This window comes from Dipteris shenzhenensis, chromosome 10, assembly GCF_047967505.1.
Source record: "Dipteris shenzhenensis isolate YYH24624 ecotype China chromosome 10, Dip_SZ_1.0, whole genome shotgun sequence".
In the NCBI taxonomy this organism is placed as follows: Eukaryota; Viridiplantae; Streptophyta; class Polypodiopsida; order Gleicheniales; family Dipteridaceae; genus Dipteris; species Dipteris shenzhenensis.
The window spans coordinates 28,990,539-29,014,042 of record NC_141605.1 but is presented as its reverse complement, the minus strand read 5'-3'; the positions used below and the strand labels follow the sequence as shown (position 1 = coordinate 29,014,042).

Genomic DNA, 23,504 nt, shown 5'->3' with positions numbered 1-23,504 from the left:
GTTAGACCTTGCCTTGACATGGATATTTTGCCTCCACAAGATGAGGCATCCCATGAAGATTATGCATTTTAAATCATCTCTATGTATGCTCCAGATCTCTCTTTTTATGTCAAGGTACTCAGCCTGGATAGTCCTCCAAAATGAATGAAAATAAACTATTGTGTTTTGTGTGTTTTGTAAACACCTCTGGTCACCTTATGATGTAGGCCATGTGTATGTTTTGCTCCATGGTACCTCCTGCAGACATTGTGTGCATGTACATGCAGGGGAGATAACCATTGGAAGGTCTTTTTGTATTCCTTTTGTTTACCTTACACCCATGGGAACCCTTGCTAGCATGAGAACCTAGCCATAGATTTATCCTTGACCACCATGAGATGGCATGAGAAACTATGAGACTAGATGTATCCTTGACATAGCCTGAGGCATTCCCTCGAGGGGGGGTTTGATGGGATATCTCAAGGTGTATGCCTCAGGCACACCTTGGTTTCTATGTGTGAGTGCTAGAGGCACAGTTAGGTGCCCACAAGCACAGTTAGGTGGTGGAGAGCCACATAGGATGATTGAGAGAATCTAGGAGCAGATTGAGGAGATGATTGTGGAGCTCTGAAGTCATCAGTGATGTCAGTGAGCATGTATGAGGTGCCTGCTTAAGGACCTCACTCTTCTTCATTCCAAAATGCAAGCAATGCAAGTATTCTGAGTTTGTGTCCCTTCTTTGCTTTCCTTTCAGCTTACCAACATGCATATCTCCTAACCTTCGAGATTTCGCCTTGCCCCCATTGCTGCCATAAACAGTAGGGTATCTTGGGATAGGAATGGATGCTCTAGTAGGTGGTACTTACTTGGGAACCAATGGAAAATCGCTCTTGTTACGCATTGCTTTCTTGAGAGTACTAGGTTTGAGGGCTGTCACATCAGCAGCAATGCTTGGATGAAGTCCATAGATGAATTTGAGCAGCCTACTCCTCTCATCAATACCATGAACAAACAAGGACAATTTCCAAAACTGTTTAATATAGTTCCTCACAGAACCTTGCTGAGATAAGTCATACCATTGGCAAACAAGCTTATCTCTAGCAATAGAGGAAATGTCTGAAACATCTGCTCCTTAAATTCCTCCCAAGAATGAATAGTGATCCCCTCGTTTTGAAGATTCCTCCACCAGGAATGAGCATAATCGATTCTCCATGTGTAGGGCTGCAAATCTGATTTTTCTTTGATCACTTATAGGATAGAGCAGGAAATAGTCTTCCATCTTGCCCAACCATTCCTCCAGTTCATTAGGAGTACAGGTGTCCCCTTTGAACTTTGATAGAATAATCTCATCCTTGATATCCTTGTTCTGATGAGAAAGACCCTTAGCCTCAATAGATTTCACTGTTTGGATATATTGGGAAAAAGGCATTACAGCCCTAAGATCAGGTGGTAGACAGTTAGTTTATGTACCATCTAGGTTAGTTAGGATACTTAGTCTAGTTAGGGCAGTTAGCCCTGGGGATTTGTTATGTTGGCTCTGCCTTGAGCCTCCACACTTCAGTTTTGCAGCAATCTATTACAGCAGCTCGTTTTTCTCCATTGTGCTTCCATTTTGAGGTTCCATTGCTTCCAACACCCAACAGTGGTATTAGAGCAGGTCGGGAATCCATTCCCTCAGCCATTGACAGCTTTCCCAAGCTGTTTGGCAGTCTCTGGAGCCCTCATTCTTGCTGGTTTGCTGGTTTTCTACTCACCCGTGAGCATCTGTGGCCTCTCCAAGCATTTCTGTCGCGGAAAGTTTGCATTTTGGAGTGCCCACTGCAAAGGAAGACCTATTTTGGAGCATTTTGAAGCGGTTTTCCTACTGCAGCTGCCTCATTCCATCCTGTTCCAGCCTATTTTTGGACTACCATGCAATTATAGCCCACTCTCCACCCATAGTTGTGCCCATCCTCTTATTTCACTGATATACATTTTTTGAAATCTTTTGTGTCTACTAAGTTACCTTGATGCTGCTTGGTTTCTCCAATAGCATACACCAATTTATGTGCCAACCTACCCATCAAACATATAAAAGGACTGAGTCTACGTATTGGATAACTTTTGACGATACTTTACATGGAAGTGACAACATATTAAGAGAATACTTACAATAGCACTAAGCCATGAAAGCCTTCAATTGAATTGATTAGCTAACATTTTTCATCTTCAAGATCCCAAATCACCAAACTCCAATGTAAGCTGCATGATTAATTAAGAATAATTATTATTTGACACAATCTTATCAATGAAAGAGTAAAAATAATTTTGTAATGCTACTTATGCCTCATAATACGCCATAAATATGACTTGCATGCCATCCAAATCTATAGGTTGCAACCAAGCACAAACATTGGCTATGGTCTTTGTCTTATCGCTAAGTAAACAGGAACGAAGAGAATCTAGCATATATACACGATTTTGTATTGATCTTGGAAACTTTGATATAACCGTACTGCACAAATAAATAAATGAATGGTAGCTCATTAGATTCAAACAAAATACTAAAGTATCAAGTCAAGAAAAACTTTATATCAAACTTGAGCGTGGCCATCATTACTTTGTCATTAACATCTTTCAAAGGATTTAAAAGGATTGAGATATCTTCTCTATTAAATGACAAGTATTGAGGTTGTTGTTGAATGATAACCCTAACATAAAACGAGCCTCCGAATATCTTCATAGCAACTACATTTCTAGAAGTAATATATGTAATAGCTAATATCATATTTTCATGCTTCTTCAGCTCATTTGTGCTTGCAACAGACCAGATTAAAAAGTGGTCAGCTAGATTGCTTCAACTAAATCAAATGTCCAAAACTTGGAGAGCTTACAGCATTTATTGCAAGGTGGCTCCACATGTGCGAGCCGTACTTTTGTACGGACTGTGCACGGTGCAGTACGGAGCTGTTGGCAAGGTTCTTGCTGCTGTACGGACCTGCAAACAGGCATTTAATGCAGTATGGAATCCGTACAGCCCATTAATGGCTGTACGGACCTGCTGCGCCTGCATTTAAGGCTGTACGGATTGTGTACGGACCTGTCAGTTGCATTTATTGCAGTACGGACTGCGTCACACGCATTGTTACTGGTGCTACACCTACAGCTTCTGCTTCTTCAGGTGATGGTTCTAATGCTACAGCTAGGACTTCTGCACCTCCTGCTCCAGGTGCTTTGACTCCTTCACAAGAGCAAATTCAGTGGGATGGTCGTGATGCCAAAGCACATGCCTTGACTACTCTTTCAGTGAAACGGGTTATTATCCCTTATATTCGGTCTTGCAAGGCTGCTAAGCAAGCATGGGATCAGCTTGCATCTTTGTATCAGGTGCGGAATGAGGCGAGGGTTGCCTATCTCCACAAGCAGTTGAAAGATTTAAAGCTTGATGAGAGTGGTAACATGGATGCCTATCTTACTAATGTGAAGGATTTGAAAGAGCAGTTGGCCAACATTGATGAGATTATGCCTGATTCGTAGCTGGTTTCTAATACCCCTGATAGGTTGCCTGATTCATATCAAGGCTTTGCTACTACATTGAGGTTGGTTGGAGGGGGTGATGCCAATCATTTCTTATTTGACCAGCTTGTTGCTCTTCTTCTTGAGGAGGAGCAAAGTTGTGTGAATCGCAATGCTACTATGGCTAGTGATCAAGCACTTGCTGCCCATCACAAACAAAAAGGTAAAGGCAAGGTTTCAGCTGGAAAGCCCTCTCATTCCCATGCTTATCATTCACATGGCGCCTCTTCTTCAGGGGATAACAAAAAGAAGGAGATGTAATTATTGCAGGAAACCTGGGCATGATATTTCTGAATGCAAGAAGCACAGCATTTGAAAAGAAAAAGAAAGAGTCTGGTCTTGCAGTATCTGGTTCTTCTAGTGCAGAAGATCGACATGAGTCCGCTAATTTCGCACAAGACCACCATTGGGCTTTCTTGGTTACATGCCAGTATAATCCTGATGTTTGTATGGCAGTTTCAGATGTTCGTGATGCCTGGTTCTTTGATGGTGGTGCCAGCAAGCACATCACTTCCTGCAGGAAGTTATTCAGCTTATTGGAGCTTACATCTAAGGGGGACAGTGTCACATGTGCCAATAATGCATCATATACCGGAAAGGTATTGGGCGAGTTGCTCTTACTTCTGTCTCTAGTAGTATTGTCACTCAAGAGCATGTGCTTTATGTTCCAGGCATTCGTAGGAACGTCATTTCTATTTCAGCCATTGCTACAGGTGGCTTTCAGGTTATTTTTGATGGTGTGAGGTGTGCAGTGTATGATGCTACACATGCCTTTACTCTGGTTTTGGCTGGCACATTGTCTAGCGGTCTTTACAGACTTGATGGTTATGACAGATGTTCAGATGATGATGTTGCACTTGCTGATGCACATGCCTTTGCTATTGATTCTACCATGGCAGATACTCATTTGTGGCATGAGAGGTTTGGACACCTCAATTTTGGAGCCTTGGTGAAGTTATATAAGGAAGATATGGTTGTGGATCGTTCCAAAATGCATATGCCTACAGCAAGTGTAGCATCATCATCTAAACATCTGTCATAAGCATCAAGTCTGTAAAGACCGCTAGACGATGCACATGCCTTTGCTATTGATTCCACCATGGCAGATACTCATTTGTGGCATGAGAGGTTTGGACACCTCAATTTTGGAGCCCTGGTGAAGTTATATAAGGAAGATATGGTTGTGGATCGTCCCAAAATGCATATGCCTACCAAACATGTTTGTGAACAATGCTTACTTGGTAAGATGCACTGTGCTGTGTTTCCCAAGGATGGGAGAGTTGGTGCTTCACGCAAGCTTTATCTGGTTCATAGTGATGTTTGTGGACCCATGAGGGTTGCAGAGCTTGGGGGATTCTACTATTTTGCTACTTTTATTGATGATTTCACCAGGTACACTTGGATTTTCGCATTGAAATCCAAATCTGATGTTTCTTCATGCATCAAGCGCTTTATTGCCTTGGCTGACAATGAGAGTGGGCTGCACATTGCTCACATTAATAGAGATAGGGGGGGTGAATACATGTCGAAGGAGTTTGCTGTTTTTTTGGCTTCCCGTGGCATCAATCATCGATGCACGATGCCTTATACTCCTCAACAGAATCCCGCGGCTAAGCGGAAGAATAGATCAGTGATGGAAATGGCCAGATGCATGTTGAAAGGCAAACATTTGCCTAATAAGTTGTAGTTGGATGCCGTCATGTGTGCAAATTACATCTTGAACAGATGTCCTACAAAGGCATTGCAGACTATCACACCTTATGAGGCTTGGACGGGTTGTAAGCCTCGCATTTCCCACATGAGGACTTTTGGATGCTTAGCTTATGCTCATGTGCCTTCACGGAGACATACTAAGTTGGATGATAAAGCTGTTAATGAGAGTCATGAAAGTCATGAAATACTTGTACCCCCCAATGGCATTTGTCCTCATTGGGCCATAGACATCACTGTGCACAAGCTGGAATTTCCTTTGTGAGAGTTTTGGACAATTCTTTTTTAAAGGGAATCGATGCATCTTACCCAAAAGACAACCCTCGCACACATGTTTGGAAACTGTGTGAGTTTGAGGTACATCATTTGCCATCTGCTGTAAATGTAGCTTTGCAAAAGCTCTATAATTGAGATGGCCCATTCTCTCATGCCAAAGATGAGTTTCAGCAAGCTGTGAATCTGAAATAGCCAATGCTTCAATAGAAAGTGCAGCTGAGTGATGATGAAGGTGATAAAGCCCCTTTTGCAAAGTGCCAGTGAGAACTATGGCATTGTCATCACGAAGATAATAAACTAGGCATCTGTAGCCATAAAAAATAACTCTGAAACTTGAAGTGGCAATTGCTGAAATTGAAATCAAGTTGACTTCAATTCGAGGCACAAAAAGAACATTTGTCAGAGTAACAGGATGGCTTGAATGGATGTGAGCTGCACATCTCCAACTCCTTTTACAGCATATGAAGCATTATTAGCACATGTAACAGTCCCCCCTCGAGGTGCATTAGCTAAAGAATGAAACAACTGTCTGCAAGATGTGACATGCTTGGAAGCACCACTATCGAAGTACCATGACTGAGCATCATTAGCAGTAAAGAATGCATCAGCTTTGGAGAGATGAAAAATGAGCAATGGACAGCCCATGCCCAATCATCCTGAAGAGCATGTGCATGTGAAGCATCTTCTGGCTCATGGGATTCAATAGCATGAGAAGCATTAACTGTCAATCCTGCTTTCTTTTTCTTTGAAGCAATGCGCTTGCTGCATTCTGAAATGTCATGTCTAGGCTTGCGACAATAGTTGCATCTTTTCTTCTTTGACTTATCTGCTGTATTTTTAGATGCATGGGAGGAATTGCAGTTGCTATGCGCAGATTTTGGCTTGCCCATAGGCTTGGAAGCCTTGCCTCTTCCTGTCTGCTGTGAAGCAAATGCATGATCAGGAATAATGGCTTGTCTATTAACCCTTGATATGTATCTGGAAGTCCATTCAATGTGGTACTGACAAGCTGTGAATTTGGCACCACTTGATCAATGTTGGCAAGCTGTTCCATGAGATCCTTGACCTTTGTCAGGTCTGCATCCATAGACTCACCTTCATTCATACTGACTTCCTGTAATTGCCTTCTCAAATATGCAACACGAGCTTCATTGCGAATCTGATAGAGAGAAGCCAATTTATCCCAAGCATCCTTTGCTGTCCTGCAAGACCGGATGTGTGGAATAATGATTCTCTTGCATGATAAAGCAATACATGAATGTGCATTTGCATCTCTTGCATCCCATCTTGACTGTTCTTGAGTTGGAAGAGGAGCAGCAGGAGTAGGAGGAGTACCCCCTGCAGAAGGACCAGGAGTAGAGGCAACCACTTTAGCATTGGCTGGCCTCAGATCAGCCCCATAAACAATATTCCATAAATGCTTTGCAACAAGAATATGTTTCATGAGATAAGACCACATCGGATAGTTGGTGCCATCCAACTTATCATCTTCACAAAGAACTCCAAATAAATCTTGATTGTTCCCAGCCATAGCAAATGTGATACCTTGAAAAGACCTGAAAACCCAAAAGCCTCAAGGTTATCACTGCAAAAAGCTGGCTGTCCAAAAATGACAGCAAATATCTGCAAATTTCTGACCCAAATCAAAGGGCAAATGCAGATCTGACCCAAATGTCATTGTGGCAGGCAATGTTCACTGCAAAAACAACAAATCTGGCAAAAGCCGCAAATTTATTGAGGGCAAATAGGCCAAAAAGAGGGCAAATACAGAAAAGCCCCAAAATTTTGCTGGAATTTTTGCAAATGTGACCCAATGTGTGAGGATTTGACTTAATGTCCTCCAAAAGTGAGTCAATGTCCTGCAATATTGACCCAAATGTATAGCCTCAAGGCTTGAAAATGCAAAAATATGAGTTGGTGCTTCCAAACACCAGTTCAAATTGAGCTCCCAACACAAAAAGCCCTAAATTTTTGTTGACCTGAATGATGACGTGGCACAATGTGACAGTCTTGAACGTGAGATTAACGGAAAACTTCAATTTTTGGAAGGATTTCAGTTGTCAACCTTGTCAAAGGTATGGTATTGACAGGTTGAAGGTCCAGATTGTCAAAAGCCCAAATCTTGGAGTAAACACAACTGTACGGATGCCAGTACGGTAACATGTACTATGTTTGTACGGAAGCAGTACGTTGCTTGTACGGAACAGTGTACGATAGCTGTATGGAACTGAGTACGACAGCTGTATGGTAGCCTGGTATGAAGCAAGTACGGAATATGCACGATGTACGGATCAGGTACGACAGAAGTGCGTATATGTGGTGTATGGAACGCAGGAACAGTGATGTACGACGACGCATGTACAGAGATGTACGGCCTGTGTGCAGGCTGTACGGTAGCACAGGTACCACGTAGTACGGCTGTACGTCGATAGTATGGAAACACACGAAACAGGTACGGAGTTGTACCATACGATTGTACGGAGCTGAAGGGAGCTGATACGAGTCCGGGTGCAGGAGATAAATCTTAAAACACTGTTCTGATACCACTGTAGGATCGATTAGGAGAGAGAGAGTGCAGGTAGCTAAAGAAGCGATGAGTTAGCCGTCACGTCAAATCTTAGATAATCAAAAACAAAGGAGTACAAGGTACAAGTACCTAGACCAGGACTAAGTGTCCTAGGTGTCACATAGGACTAAGTGTCCAATGTGGCCTAAAAGACACTAACACTATAAGTGTCTTTATTTATGCCTACAAGGCTCATACCATGGCCTATAGGGCATCACTAGAACCACCAGAGGATGGCCTACAGGGCTGCACTAGCAACAAGCTAGGAAGGGAACTTCTTAGGCTAGGATATAAGTCCTAGTTCAAGACAGCCAAGAGCAATATAGGCTCAGCTAGAAAGAAAGTGTACTAGATTGCAAATCATTAATGAATGTGTAGAACAGCAAGGACTCCCCCCATTTATAGGTTTGGGTCAAGCAACAATATCAACATGACTTATGAGACAGGCTCCCTAAGATGCCACGTGGCAACACTTGGCTTCCCGCTTAAATGCTACTCAATTACACGCCCGTTAAAAAGAACCTACTAGGCTAAAATGACTAAGTAAGGATCACCTTTGTTACAGGCTTCTCCAGGTAACGGAAGCATGTGCAAGAGCCCTCTCTCACTTTAAGGGAGACAGGTACAAGGATGTTGGAGATAGACGTTGCCATCCCCGAGTCTTTTAGGATTTGTTTGCACAAGGGCTTAGATGTCTTGAGTTGGTATGGGCAATTCTAGAGACAGGGGTACTTTGTGGTCTATTTTCATGCATTGAGTCCTTGGTGTTTTCCGCCCCATGCACTATAGAGTGGGGCCATGGGGTTTTCTTTTGCTAGAGATAGAAGGGGACCCAAAATTCACCTAGAGTTTGACGGGGCCGTGGATATGCTTGAGAAGCAAGGAATTAGCGTAGTGGGGTCTTGGTAAGGGATGGACCATTGTCCTGTACCGATCACTCTAGGGTAGGACGAGTCTTAATGGCGGCTTCGGTTGTGGGAGGGTGCCCCCTATGAGAGGTACAATGGGAATCTGGGGAGTGGTTCTGGCCTTCTAGAGCAAAACACTTGAAGAGGTTACAAAAGTGCCCTTTTTCTGGTATACTATATGCATCGGTTGTCTTCTTGAGCTCGATGTGGCCACCTTGACACCTTCGAGATAGTGACATTGGGTAGAGCGGAGTTCATTGACAAACTCTAGTCGTGTCTGTGAACTAGTCCAGGAGATGGGTGAACTGAGGTATAGACTTCACGATATGTGGTGTTGTCGGTGGCCTGATTTCGGCTGTGTGAGTCGTCCTTTTGTTCAGCTGGTCTGTGGTACTATCTGTACCTTTTTCCTTCTTCTTGTCATTCTTGTCCTTGGCTTTATCTTTTCCCATTTCATTCTTTCGGGAGAATGCATAGCAAGTGGTTAGCAGCAGCCTGTTTTCAAGTGAGGATTGCTAAGAGTCTAGAATAGGGTAGAAATGAAGCAGGGAGCAGTTTGCGCTCGAGGGACAAATATCATGGAGAGGCATTGGCAGTTGCGATTGAGAGGCATTGGGGGGCGCAGCGGGGGGATGGAGACACGCATGGCAGCTGCGATGGAGCTGGAAGCCAATGGGGAGGGGCAGTAGGTAGGGTTGATGCAGGCTTGAGCTCAGGCGGGCTGAGAGAGAGCAAGCAGGAGGGGTTGGGGGGGTGCAATTAAGGCGGCGAGCGAGGATGCAAAGTGGGGGAGCAGGAAGGCAGGGCAAGGAGGGGTGAGGCAGAGTGTGAGAGCGGTGAAGCAGGGTGGGGAGGGAGGGATAGAGCAGGGGAGTGGGACAAGAGGGCGGCGGGGAGGGGGCAGAGCGGGAAGTGGGAAAGCAGGGTGGGGAGGGAGGAGGCAGAGAGAGAGAGAGAGAGAGAGAGAGAGAGAGAGAGAGAATAAAGATACAAAGATATATTAACATCCGCGGAAGGCCTCGTGGGCCTATGGGACAAAGTGCAAAACACATACCAAAAGGGACAAGAACTCATACAAGCCACAGAGGGCTGGAGCAAAGGGTGCGCGAAGACCCTTGTTGAGCACTATGCTGAAATCAAAAAGCTCAATAGCTCAAGCAAAATGAAGTACAAAATATATCATGTGCTATCTGAGGTAGGTTGAGACTGGAGCATGAACTTATAATCCGAGTCCTGGCACTGTGGTGGCACGCCTATGAGCTGTGAAAATGTATCGGATCTGCGTCTATCGCGCGGTCTCATGCTATGGTGGCGGGGAGGACGTTGCCTGCTCGATCTTTGAACTCGCTAAGCTATATTCAGAGTGACCCTCGTCTTGGAGAGAGAGAGAGAGAGAGAGAGAGAGAGAGAGAGAGAGAGACGTCCACAGGAGGCCTCGCGGGCCTAGGGACAGCAGACACGCAAATTAGTGATGGGGGTGGGTGCCAGACCTTAGAGAGAAGCCCGCATACAAAAGTAGGATCTCAAAAAGATCATGTGTTTGTGACACAAAAGTTGGGGATCCCAAAAGGTGATCCATTGCAGCCGTCCCCCCTCCATACGGGAAGCAAGTAAGCCCTCTCAATAACGGCCATCTGAGAAGAACGTTGTATATAATCAAATCATGCACTAATCATAAGCTGAGTACAAATGAGGCAGCCATGCCTTTTATAGGAATTAGGGCAGGCTGTTTTAAAGTTTACTTATGGGATGGATACTACCCCAAAACTGCCATTTGGCATCATTCTAGCAGCCTAAACTACAGATTACAAAGTAAAAAGCTAATTAAAAAGCCACTAACTAACCCCCTTTGTTACAGGGCTGTGTGTTTAGCTAGGAGAGGGATGAGTGGAGAGAGGAGAGAGGGAGAGGGGCAGGCTGAGGAAGTGGAAGAGGAACGGGCTATGGCGACATTGTGAGGCTTTATGTTGCCTAGTTGCTATGATGATGATACCCTTGATGGGAAGGGTTCTCATGGGGCCTTTGTCCAGTTTCCTACTGACTTGGCATGCCTAAAAGTTAGGGTCTTGGTCGTCTCAATAGTCTCCTTGCTTGTGCAAGAGTCTGTGATCTCCTGTTGTCTATGGCCATGTCCATATGGATCTCATGAGTCTAGATCTGAGTATGTAGACCTCGTATACAAAGAGTGCGGCACAATTTTGGTCAGGGTACTCAATGATGCTGCTCATATTTGTGTATCTTTGGGTAAAACGACATTGATGCTCCCCCGAATCTTTAGTATTTGGGACATCACATCAGGACATGCTCCTCCATCTCCACATCATGTGTGTCACAAAGTGTAGAGAGCCTCAAGTCTCTATGGTGTTGAGTAGCTGTAATCTCATTCTGTGCCTCATGAGGTCTTGAGCTGTCCCATGGTGGTCTGTATTGCATGAAAAAGGTGAGTCTTTAGGTGTCCGGGTATCTGGATGAAACCATCCTCGCTCAGATGAAGGAAATGATCTTAGTAGAAGGCCATCTTGGTCACTGGTGTCTGCAAAGGAGAGATCCTTGTCGAATGGATGCATACCTTCTAGACATTATCCGCGATGATCGGATGGATCTCTTGTTGTGGGGGGGGGGGAGACAGGAAGACGGGTGAAGAGAGAGGAGGGGGAAGGCATGCAAGAGGCCAGGTGTGTGCGTGCTTGTGTACGTGTGCGTGCGCCTAACTTGCACAGTCATATTGCAGCTTAATTTTGTTGTGCTACTTGATTTGTCCCATCAACATTCCAACTAAATATGGCTTCTGATGCATCTGTCGTATACTTCATGGACATGGTAAGATAATGTTGGTAACTAGAACACATACTTTTATAGAATCTTGTGAAAGTACTTTGTTGTCACCCTATCTGCATTTGCCTATTCAGCAGGAGTATACAGCACACGAATTTATTGTGCTATGTGAATTCCCTTATCAACATTTAGAATGAAAATGACATCTGAGATCTATATTGTACTCTATGTATATGATTATATTTACTAGAACATATAGTTTTAGGAGGTCTATACCTTTGCTGTCATCTGTGTGACATCCCTCTCTTGTTTTGAATGGAGTAGTGGTAATTACCTTACTGTCACTCGTCTGCTTTGGCTCTCTTATTTGCAAGGGCAGTAACTCAAGTAGTAATGCTATGTTGTTCAAAAGGTGAAAACAGCAAATATCGTTTTTTAGCTTAGCCTGAACATGCACGCTTGCGATTCTTACAATTGTTGCACCTAAAGGATATGGAAAGGAAATGGTTCAGCTCAGTGTATTCCAGATGGACTAGGACAACTGTTTTTTTATCGCCATGCTTTTTGCAAACTAAAGGTGCATGCTTCTTTCTCTATGTCACTCATATAGGGTAAGATGACCCAGCAAAACATTGGATTTGCATCAGCAATATGATTCAGTTTTTTGGTTTTTAATGATCTTTGAATCTTTTTGTGTCATCCTTTTTTTAATTCTTGGGTGTTTTTCAGGCTGCAGGGGGCTTCTTGTTTGTCGCACAAGCTTTGGGTTTGAAGTCGACTCGTCGTCCAAATGGTTTTTGGTACATAAATCACTCTGATACCTAAATCCAAAGGAAAAGTTGGGACATGCTAAAGGGGGACAAAACAATGTGGGTGCTGTTTATTAATATCAAGACTGCTAGGGAAGAGTGCTAGAAGGTACAGATTTACCCTTTGTCTTCTATCCCAGTGAGCAATTCTTGCTATCAACAGTCCCTCTAGTCTGCTTCTATTTACACTGAGTGTAGAGATCTGGCCTTGATGAGATGAGGTGTCGTTTGTATAAATACATCATGAAACCATGTAGACCAAGGAGTCTTGGTGGCAGCATCTTGTTCTCCACTAAAATGATGTAGTAATGAAATGCTTTACTTGTAGCTTGAATGAAGAGAATGCACACTTTGGTGTGATTGACTTCTTCTTCAGTGCAGGCCTTTATCACGGTTGAGTCTGTTCTTCACCTCCAGTGTTAGGATACTCAAGTGTGTAGGTTTATGGATATCTATGCATGGCACGATGTGTGTATACTGTGGTCTACACTCACGATTGTGCACTGGTGTTATCGCGGGGATATGAAGTAGCTAGCCCCTACTATGCATGATGGAGCGTTATGTTGTCAACCTTGCGGATGACTATTGTGATTTTCAAACTTCGCTATTTTCATACTTTTGGCGGATGAATTCATCCAGATATACATCTTTTCCTTGCTTGCCAAAGGGGCATCACTAACCGACATCTTTTTCTTACTCGCTCTTGGACCCAAGGAAATTTATAAACAACTTTTTGACCTCATGTGAGTGACTCTTCTGAAAGTTACGCATGGAGTGGATGTAGACTGTTTTGGCCATTATGACATGCAGAAGGGTCAAGATAGGGTTTTCCACCCTAGACCTCTTCCTTTCCACATCTTTAACTTTTATCCAGAACCAGGTGAACCTGTGCTTCAAGGTCACATCCATCCCCAAAGAGGGCGCCAAATAGTGGACTATCAATCCCTTGTTAACCCATTGTACCGGCAGATCATACAGCCCACTCCGGCTTGTCTCCTCTTTGGATCCAAATCGCAAAACTTTTAGGCAGGCTGCAAACCTATCCGGACACTTAAAGATCATGGGTTTCCAATAAACTACAAAAGCATCTATTTCGTAGATTCCCACATTCCAGTTCGTGGGGCCTCTAGCTTTCGTCTCTCAGTGTCAGTGTCGGCTTAGCCCTGTCTGAAAACACCAAATCTGATTAGCCTGTCTTGAAGCTCTAAAGGTGGCATTGGCTGAAATAGCTGAAGCATTTGAGTAATGATGTGCCATACAAGATGATAGCGCATTCTCAAACCATATTTTCCAGTAGCCAAAGGGAAGGATAAAAGAGTGCCATCATCATGAATGACATCTACCACAGAGGAAATCCCTTTTGAATTAAGAAAATATGAGCGTTTGGGCTCCTTTACAGCCATTCGTTGAGAAAAAACCCGTGACCAGTGGATGCTCTCAGCTCTCAAAGAGTTACCCTACAAGGAGTCCCGGCCATGCCAAGCCAGATGCGAGAGAAATCCAAAAACATTTGAGTAAAAATAGGGCAACCTTTGACCTTGCCTTCAATACTGCCCAACAGAAAATTCACAGAGTGGGTTACCAATAACCAAAAGCAAGAGTAGTAAGTTGAAGAAGTAAGTAGCGCATCATTGGAGCCCAAGGGTGATCACCATGTAGAAATTGTAGCATCATTTTCCATTAATGTGCACATGAATGTTGAGAATATTCAAACCCCCATGCAATTTTGGCAAACATAACCGTTGTACTAAAAGCAAGCGCAAGCTTTTCTTGCCATGCTTTGAACGCCACAAAATTTCCATGATGGTGGACATAAAGGATGTAAGATCTCCTTGGGTAAAAACGATCAATGGCAGATAACATTGAATGTAGGCCACCAAAATAGATTGAAAATTCTGAGCCGGACATGCAAAGCCAAGTCGCTAACTTTCAAAATTCCAGCTTTTTCCTTAATTTGACAAGAACCCAATCAATCTATTGTGGCAATGAGTAATTGACCAACCCAGAGGATAACCAAGACGACATACCAACAGATGGGACTGGACAATTTCCCCCGGCCATACCAGACTATGCCAATCTTTAGAATGCAAAGGCAACAAGCGAGATTTCTGAAAATTGACATGAAGACCAGCAGCCAGGCCATACAGTGAGAGAGCCTGAAAGGTCCCTTTCAGTATTATGCGGGAAAAAAAAGGAATCATCTGGATCGGCCTGAGCAACTAAAGGGCGACTTCCATGAATATGCAAGCCATGTAATATGTCAGTCGCCACCAAATGGTTGATATATTGAAGCATAGAATGCGTGGCTATAGATATAGAATAGCAGAGGACAGCCTTGGCGAACTGAACAATGGAGTGTCCAAGCTTCCCAAGTATCCCCCGACAAGATGCATGTAGCTTTGCTATCATGGTAGAGCCAAAAGATGATATCCTGCATTTTTTGACCAAAGCCCAAAGCTCGCATGGTCTGAGCTATAAAATCCCATTGGATGGTGTCAAAAGCCTTTGCAATATCTACTTGCAACAAGAGAACATCATGTTCAGTATACTTGGCATACTCAATCCCAATATAGGCATTGCAATATTGTCAGTTATGTGCCTACGAGGAATAAAACCATACTGCGCCAGATGAAGTCCCTCATGCAAATATTCTTTGATACGATAAACCACCATTTTAGTGATGATCTTATAAATAACGGGCATCAAAGTGATAGGCCTCCAATTAGTCAGAGATTCATAGATTGGCTTTCTGGGCAGAAGTTTTACAAGCTCTTTCTTTCAAGAATCCGGCATGTATTGATGTTGCCAAGCACTATTTATCATTTGCAGCAAAGGAGGTTTGAGGAGATCCCAATATGCCAAGAAGATTTCAATTGTGAGACCATCCCGGTTGGGAGATTTCAATCTACCACATAATTTAACAGCATCACTTAACTCTCTTTCAGTGAATGGATCTTCCAAATCCAAAGCATAGACAATGGGAGTGACATGCTGTAATAATTGCTGTCTTGCTGAAATAACCTCCTGTGAAGGAGGATCTGCTTTACCAAAATGAGCAGCAAAATGATGAACACAAGCTGCGGCAAGCTGTGCTTGAGAAGAAGTCCAAACACCATTAGAGAGAAGAACCCTGCAAATACTTTGAGAGTGCCTCTTATAGTGTAAGCCTTTTAAAAAGGCTTTGGATGAACATCCTTTATCCAAAAAATCCCTCTGTCGTGCCCGTGTCTCCCATTTAGAGATTTTTCTATTGTCATTGCATTGCAAACAATGTTTAATCTAACATAAAATCTGATTTTCTTCCATAGAAAGATTTCTAATATGACTCAGCTCATTTAAGGATTGACACATGTGTTTAGCATGAGCAACATTCTCTCTCAAAGTCTTCATGTAAGTTTTGCCATAGTTGTGAATAACTGCTTGCATTCTAGCAATGAAAGCTTCCCAACCATAGCGAGACTGTTGTGACAAGGGGTGGAGAGCCTCATACACCATGGCCTTGTATGCATCATGCGCCAAATAACTATTATTGACAATGAGTAGTCTTCTTTGTGTAAGCCGATCATTAGGTATGTCATGAAGAGAGATCCTTAACCACAAAGGGGCATGATTAGAATGCATAAAAGCGTAATCCACCCATAATGACAATCATAGTGCTGAGGATTAACCTTGTACCAACAATCTGGACGAGCCCGATAAGAAGACTGAGCATTATGCTGAAAAGTATAGCCTGGCAACATTGGGTGTGATTCTTTCTAAAGGTCAACAAGACCAAGCTGAAGTAATAGATTTGACCAATGATGGCGCTCAGAAGCCAACATATGAGTATGGCTAGAAGTATTATCACCCTGCTGAGCAGTATTATTAAAATCCCCACAAATAAATGCATGCTGTCTCCAGGGGTAGCCTTGCATATCAGCCCAAATAAAACCTCTATTGCGAGAAGATTGAGGTGCATAAACCAGGAAAATTTAATAATTTCTCCCTGATTGAGACACTGTATGATCAGCCATCTGCCTTGGCTATCATTGAGGGTAACAACTGGCTGAAACTCATGTTTCACCAGAAAAACTACTCCTGAAAAAGAATGTTCACCCGCATAAAATATGTCATACCCAGCAAAATGCCCATAATGACCAGCATACATATGCTGATTATGCTCTTGCAATGCCACTATGTCAGGTTGTAATTGATTGAGATAGCCTCAGACAAGTTTCTATTTCTTGGGATCACATAACCCCTGTACATTGAGAGCCAAACATTTTATATGTGACAACATATTTACAGAATATGTACAGCTGAGAACCAAAAGTATCAAAAGTCTGCAATTTAATCTCAAGATCCAGCCCACGACACTGAGAAGATGCAAGTGTCTGTGGAGAAGACAAAAGGCCCGTAATTTCCTCTTTAGGGAGGAGGGTGCGACTTGCTGTAACAGCAGCCCATGTAATACCAATTCCTGAATATTCTTGAGGAGAATGACCATTTGAACATGAACCATTCTATGTACGAGGAGGGAGAGGTCTCCGTGTTGTCATAGGTTTTCTTAGACTCTGCCAATTTTCCTTTACTTTCGATTGAGAAGTAGAAGGCATCAAAGAAGAGGCATTTCCATTCAACACAACCAGAGCTTTTCCCTTATCCTAGGCTGCAGTAGCAGGCTTGTTTGGCTTATTTTTAACCACGGAAGAGGCAAAAGAATCCTTAGGATGCATTTGAGCAGGCATAGCATCTGGAGGCATTTTATGTAAAACCAGAGGGCATTGCGAAGCCATGTGCCCAAACTTCTTGCATTCAAAGCAAGCTCCTGCATATAATCCCCATTTAAGCTTATAGAAAGCATTCCCATGGCAACATTGTTGACAGTAACAGCATAAGATTTTGGAGTGGGGTTATCTATATCCCACAAAATACAAAATCTATTAGAGTTGGTATTTGGCTTGGGTCGACACACCACCTTACCTAAAGAGGCTGTAATTCTTGGCAACAAAGAAGCCAGGCATTGAGGGAAGTCCACTACTTCCACCCACACCGGACAACCATGTCTGATCAAACCTTGATAATCCCTGGTAGGCGACCATGGGAGAACATGCACCATCTGCTCAGCCCACTCCTGATCTCTCACATACACCTCGACCGACTTCCTGCAATCTATTCACTAAGGGGGGCCTCAAAGGCACGGTCATGAAGCTTCACAATGGCCGAGCAAAGGATCATGAGGGTCCTTGCCCTGTCCTAGCAAAGCTATTTAATGAAGTAGTTTGTCTCGGTTTCCCACGCACATGGACTCTCAACACTATCACACCTATCCATAAGGCAGAGGATCCCATGAGTCTCATGATTGGGCATGTCATGACCAAGATAGATGCCTCAGTACTTGATATGGAGGTCAACCGCTATGCAGAGATGCAAGGACTCAGAGCAGAGGGACACGCAAGCTTCTGGCATGATCATGGGACCATAGACCACATACTCACACTCAAGAGTGTCATAGAGGAGGCCAAAGCGCAGAGACATAAGGTCTATTGCTGCTTTTACCTAGATGAACCCAGGAACATTTCCAAAGTCATTCTCTAAAAAACACAACATAGTGCAGTTTCAATCTCATGATAGTCACTTATAAGGTTGAAAACCATAAACTCCATCATGCATAGCAGAGACATAAGGTCTATTGCTACTTTGTGGATTTGTCCAAAGCCTTTGACACGGTACCACGAGCATGTCTCATCAGGCGGTTTCAAGAGTTGGGGCTATGGCCAGGAGATATTATGGGCAGTTATGGCACTTTACGAGAGGGTTTCTGACAGAGTTCGTACGGGTGGGGGATGGACAGATCAGATCATGAGCACCATTGGAGTCAAACAAGGCTGCCCACACTCACCGACCTTGTCTGGCCTTTATATAGATGAGCTTTTGAGTCTTTTCTAAGGACCCTAGGAGGGGCTGGTTGCTCTCGCCAGATACATGCTCCAAATTTTATTGTATGTTGATGATGTGGTACCCTTATCCTCGTTGGGTGAGGGGCTCTAGTGACATCTAGATGCACTACTAGCTTTTTGCGACTCCCATGATTTGAAGGTCAACCTTCGTAAAACCAAGGTTATGGTCTTCAACATAGCCGCACACAGAGAGCAGTTCACGTTTGACGTGGCACCAGTTGAGATTGTCTCATTATACACGAACCTAGGGGTTCTATTTTCTGGACCTATCTTCAGGATGAGGCCAGCGATGCAGACTCGTTTGAGTAGAGGATACACCTCCCTTGCTCGACTGTAGAGACAGTGCTTCCATTCACATTTTGAAGACCCACCGACCAAGGTTCTCCTTTTTGACTCCTTGGTCTGACCTGCAGGCATGTACAGTAGCACTTGTTGGGGGCCAGATCTATATCTGACATGGAGTGGACTCGAGTGGACAGATTACAGGTTCTATTGTTGTCACGGATGATCCGTAGCAAGCCATCTATTCCTCATTAGATCATTCAAGCTGAGTTCGAGGCTTCCCCACTGTAGTTAGATGCGGCATTTCAAACTATTACTTATCAATACCACGTGCGAGCATATAGCTCTTGTATCGTAGGGCGACACAGGTTACCTTGGTAGGCATTAGCATCTTCTATGGCATTGGTAGCTCAGGGCGATCAGAGAGGCTGGTATGCACACACATGGAGATGGTTTGAGAGATTGGGTTTCCATATAGACAGGCTGCCTCCATTTCAGTACATGGTTGGCACATATAGAACTTCCTATGAAGCTTAGTTTCTATCGGGACCACCTCTTTACTCAGTTTCCCTCTGCTTCTACTGGCCCCTCAGCTCAATTTGCTTCTGCTACTGCTGGTCCCTACACTCAGATTCCTTCTACTGCTATTGTCCCCTCCATTCAGACTCCTTCTGTTCAGAGGCTTGCTGATGCTGTTTTATCTGCTCAGCTGCAGGATATTGATGAGATATCTATTGATCCTACCCAGGGTGTTCTTGTTGCTCCTGCTGGAAATGTTTTTGAGGATATTGCTGCTCCTATTGTCCCTGATGTTACAGTGCTGACTCCAATGAGGAATCCACTAGCTTCTCTTTCCATGTTTGAGAAGCATCTCTCAATATTTATTGAGGAATTTACTTGTTTTGGTTATTATCACTCTTGTGGTAAGAGAGGAAGCTCATGTGAGACCAGCAGTCCATTTTTGGATGAGCTTTGAAGATGTACAAAGGTTTTTTGATTCGATATAATTCACTCTTTCTTCTGCCCAAAATAAAAATAAAAATTATGTAGCTGCTGGAATTTGTTTTGTAGCTCGAACACTTGAATTCACTTTCCAATTACGTCTAGATCCCAGAGAAATGACAATTTACTATCGAATCTTCGTAAATAGCAAGAGTTTCATTCCGATCGTAAATCTTGTTCCCCCCCCCAACCCCAATGCTTGAAAGATTTACAGCAGCCCCAAAGGTGCTGAGTATGGAAAAAACCCGGAAAAGGCTGAAAGAAAGAACCGGCCTGTTCCAGAGAAACCCAGCTCACTGCCTAGAGGATCTTTGGTACTGGGGCTAACAATCAAGTGGGGGGACTATACAACCAGCGAATCCCTTGCGGGGTGAAGATGTAGAAAACTCCTGCAGGCCAAGCCTTGTAGAAACAAGCTCGCCTCTTCTCCCTGGGCCGCTCTATGGAGGCGAGGTCTCTCCTCAAAGCCGGCTCACGCTCCTGAAGAGTCCTCCTCCGCCTAAGGGCGTGAGCCTGCAACTCCTCACTGCTCCTCTGAATCGCATTGGCCGTCCACACAGCCCAGCCCTCGCACGGTGACGTCTTTGACTGCTTCCAAATCCCTGCCATGACCTGCTGGATCTCCTCGTCCTGCAGGAGGTTCTCTGGAATGCAGACCCCTTTCTGGGGGAGACCTCGGCGGGGCTGATCTAAGTGAAGTACTACTGGAGAGTGGTTTGACATCGTGGTACCTGCCAGAATCCCGGTAGAGCGTGTAAACTACTCGGTGCTTTCTATCAATTCAGACAATGGATTTTGCAGAGGCGTTTGAATGAAATGATTGCGAGTTGCCAAACACATATACTTGAACTTAAGAGATTGCAATTAAGCTGGAATTAAGACTTATACAGCTTAAACACAAAGTGACATCATTGGAAATTGCAATATGATTGAGGGGCCAAGACAGCCGCCCCCCCCTTATCTAGGCTCACTTTATTCTTGAAAATGGAGATACAAGACCAAGGTGCAATGCACCTTCCAAACTGATGAACTCAGTGAAAACCTAGGACCTAGATACAAGACTCAAGAGCATATGTACAAGGTAGACAACAAAAAGGAGGACTCCAAGCTCAGGTTTCAACTCTTGGCTTGCCCAATCCACAAGGAAGAAGTGTGCAACAATCACCACTTACATCCAACATTAGAGGCAAGCACCAGTTTCTAGAAAGATAGTAGAAACAATATGAAATAGTGCTGTAAATGAGATAAACTTGACAATACAGGCTCCCTTCGTGACTTGACCCTTTTGTAGATGAAGTCCTTGATGCCTCTAAAGCTACCTTGGGTGAGGAGAGTGTGGAAATGGGGCTGGAATGAGAACAGCTTAGAAAAACAGCCTGTAGGCTAGAGAGAGAAAGCCTTTATGGAGTGATAGCTGTAGAGAGAGAGTGCCAATGCTGATCCCAAGGGAGGGGATATAAGAGAGGAGCTGCTGCTGTTCCAGAGGTGCACAGAAAGGCAGATTTCTGCAAGGGGAATGGGCTGGAACAGTAGAGAGAAAAATTTTGCAGTAGAGAGAGAAAGACTGCAGCAGGAGAGAGAAAGGGGCTGTGGCTGCTCCAGGCTAGGAGAAGGAGAGAGGATGCTGCTGCTGTTCCAGAAGAGCTGAGAGGGGGCAGATTTATGGAGAGGATGGGCTGGAACTGTAGAGAGAGAATGTGCTGTTGTAGAGAGAGAAAGTGCTGTTGAGGGGTGAGAATGGCCTATGCAGCAGAACCTCTCCAGCTCCTTGGGTGCAGCCAGCTTCTCCCCCATCCAAAAGGAGGGAGAAGAAAAGTGACGAATTTTCATGTAGGGAATGAAGGGGAGAGGCCTTCTTTTATAGGCTCAGCCCCCCCCCCCCCCCCCCCCCCGGAAGGTGGACACTTGTCCCAAATTTTCGGTGGGCTGCAGTCCCAAAGAGGACAGCCCACAACTTGCCCCAAATCTACCAGATTTGGGGCCAGACACTTTGCCTACATGCCCTGCCACTTACCATGCATGCTGCCACATGTGTGGGATAGGTGGACTGACCTGCCAGCTCAGATTCCATGTGGCAGTCTGCCACGTGTGAGCTGCCACATGTCACTCCCAAAAACCCTAAAATTTCAAAGTTGTCAGAATTCAATTCTGATCGCACCCACGGGTTCCTAACAGCTTGGACTATCTATTGACGTACTCTAAGGTCATAATTGAGCCATACTGAGCTCATTTGTTTGTCGTCTTATCTTGTATCTCCATTACTCTTGGCATGCTGCTAGGCCCACACCCAAAGCTCAGGGAACATTCTCTTGAATGGTTCCTAGGTCAGTATGCAATCTGTGCATTTGATTGGTCCCATGTTTGGGTACTCAGGTGGGGTGTGGTTTCCAGATGTCCCTCTCAAAGAGAGGCCATCACTCTTGTGGGTCACTAATGCCCATAACCCCAAGCAAGGGGATCCACCCTCAAATGCTAGACCTAGTCCCCATTGTCTGTAACTGAACAGTAGGAAAACATTTCATTTCTTAATAAGCATGCTATTGAAAAACAAAAAGAAATAGTACCAAGCAAGTGGATACATGTTGAAGCAGGATGACAGAGCCGCCTCTGTGCAGTGCCCAGTCCCCAACATAGAAACGGTCTAGTCTCTCAAGCAGTCCATCATGTCTCCTCTGTTCGAAGGAGAAGAGGAGGCTGCTAGGTGTCCTGCTCAAATCTGGCTCTCTCCACGGGTCTGTGCCACACTGATCATGAAAATGAACTGCTCCCAAGTGCTACGCTCTACTGCTGGCATCTCAGAGAAGGAGGTGCCGCCGTGCTTGTCTTCCCCAAACTCCAGGTTGTTGAAGTCCCCTCCAACAATCCAGGAGTCTACATCCGAAAGAAACTCTGACAGCCTCCTCGAAAAGGCCGGGCGGTGCTGTCTGCACGCTGGGGCATACACGTTCAAGATCCCAATCCTGGACTCTCCCGTTCGAACTCCCATCCAAACTGCCCATCTTGGGATGAGCTCGCCCTGATCGTAGACCTCTGGAGCCAAAGTCTGTGAGATTGAGATGCAGATCCCTCCGCGTCGTCCTACTGCGGGGTCCACTTCTCTAGACCTCTCCTTGGGAGAAGGTGGTGTCGTCGTCTGATGTCTGATGCTGAAAACATGTGCTTCTGAATCAAAAGGATGTCCACTGTCCGCCCTACCACTGCCCTCTGCAACTCTTGCCGGAGTATCAGGTATTGCGGCTAGCTACGAGCACGGTCGTGGAGCTCGTGCACGTTCCAACTCACTATTGTCAACTCATGAGGACGGGGGTACTGAGAACAAGGCTCTCCTATGGGTGGGTGCATGTTCCAGAAAGACTGCCTTGTGTGACTTGGCCGGGGGTTTGGAGGGCGAATAGTTTGTGTTTGTGCGGCGACGTACTCGGGTGGATATTGGCTCAATATCGATCTTCCGTGCCCACTTCATCATGAAGGAGACTTCCACCTCGAACAGCTCCGCACACTTCTGGAGGGGCCAATAGTATGCCTGCTGATCCTAAATCTTGTTGCGCCAGAGCAATGCAGAAAACAAAAAGAAAAATATCGAATCTGTGAGAAATGGAGTCCATTCAGAGAAAGCAGTGGATAATCTATATTGTTCAATTCATAGACGCCCAAAAAGAATGATATATGAAAATTAAGTTTAGGGATAACCAGACTCGAACGC

The 23,504-nt window shown here is 44.5% G+C and overlaps 1 protein-coding gene across 3 annotated transcripts in view; it reads left to right on the top strand.

Moving 5' to 3' along the window:
- Positions 1 to 23,504, top strand: part of LOC147897659 (uncharacterized) — a 132,557-nt gene that overhangs the window by 51,684 nt on the left and 57,369 nt on the right. For all 3 annotated transcript variants that reach the window (XM_087380429.1, XM_087380428.1, XM_087380430.1), the window contains exon 5: positions 12,499 to 12,569. In XM_087380429.1, coding sequence (XP_087236555.1) covers positions 12,499 to 12,569 — 71 coding nt within the window. The remainder of the gene's footprint in view (positions 1 to 12,498; positions 12,570 to 23,504) is intronic.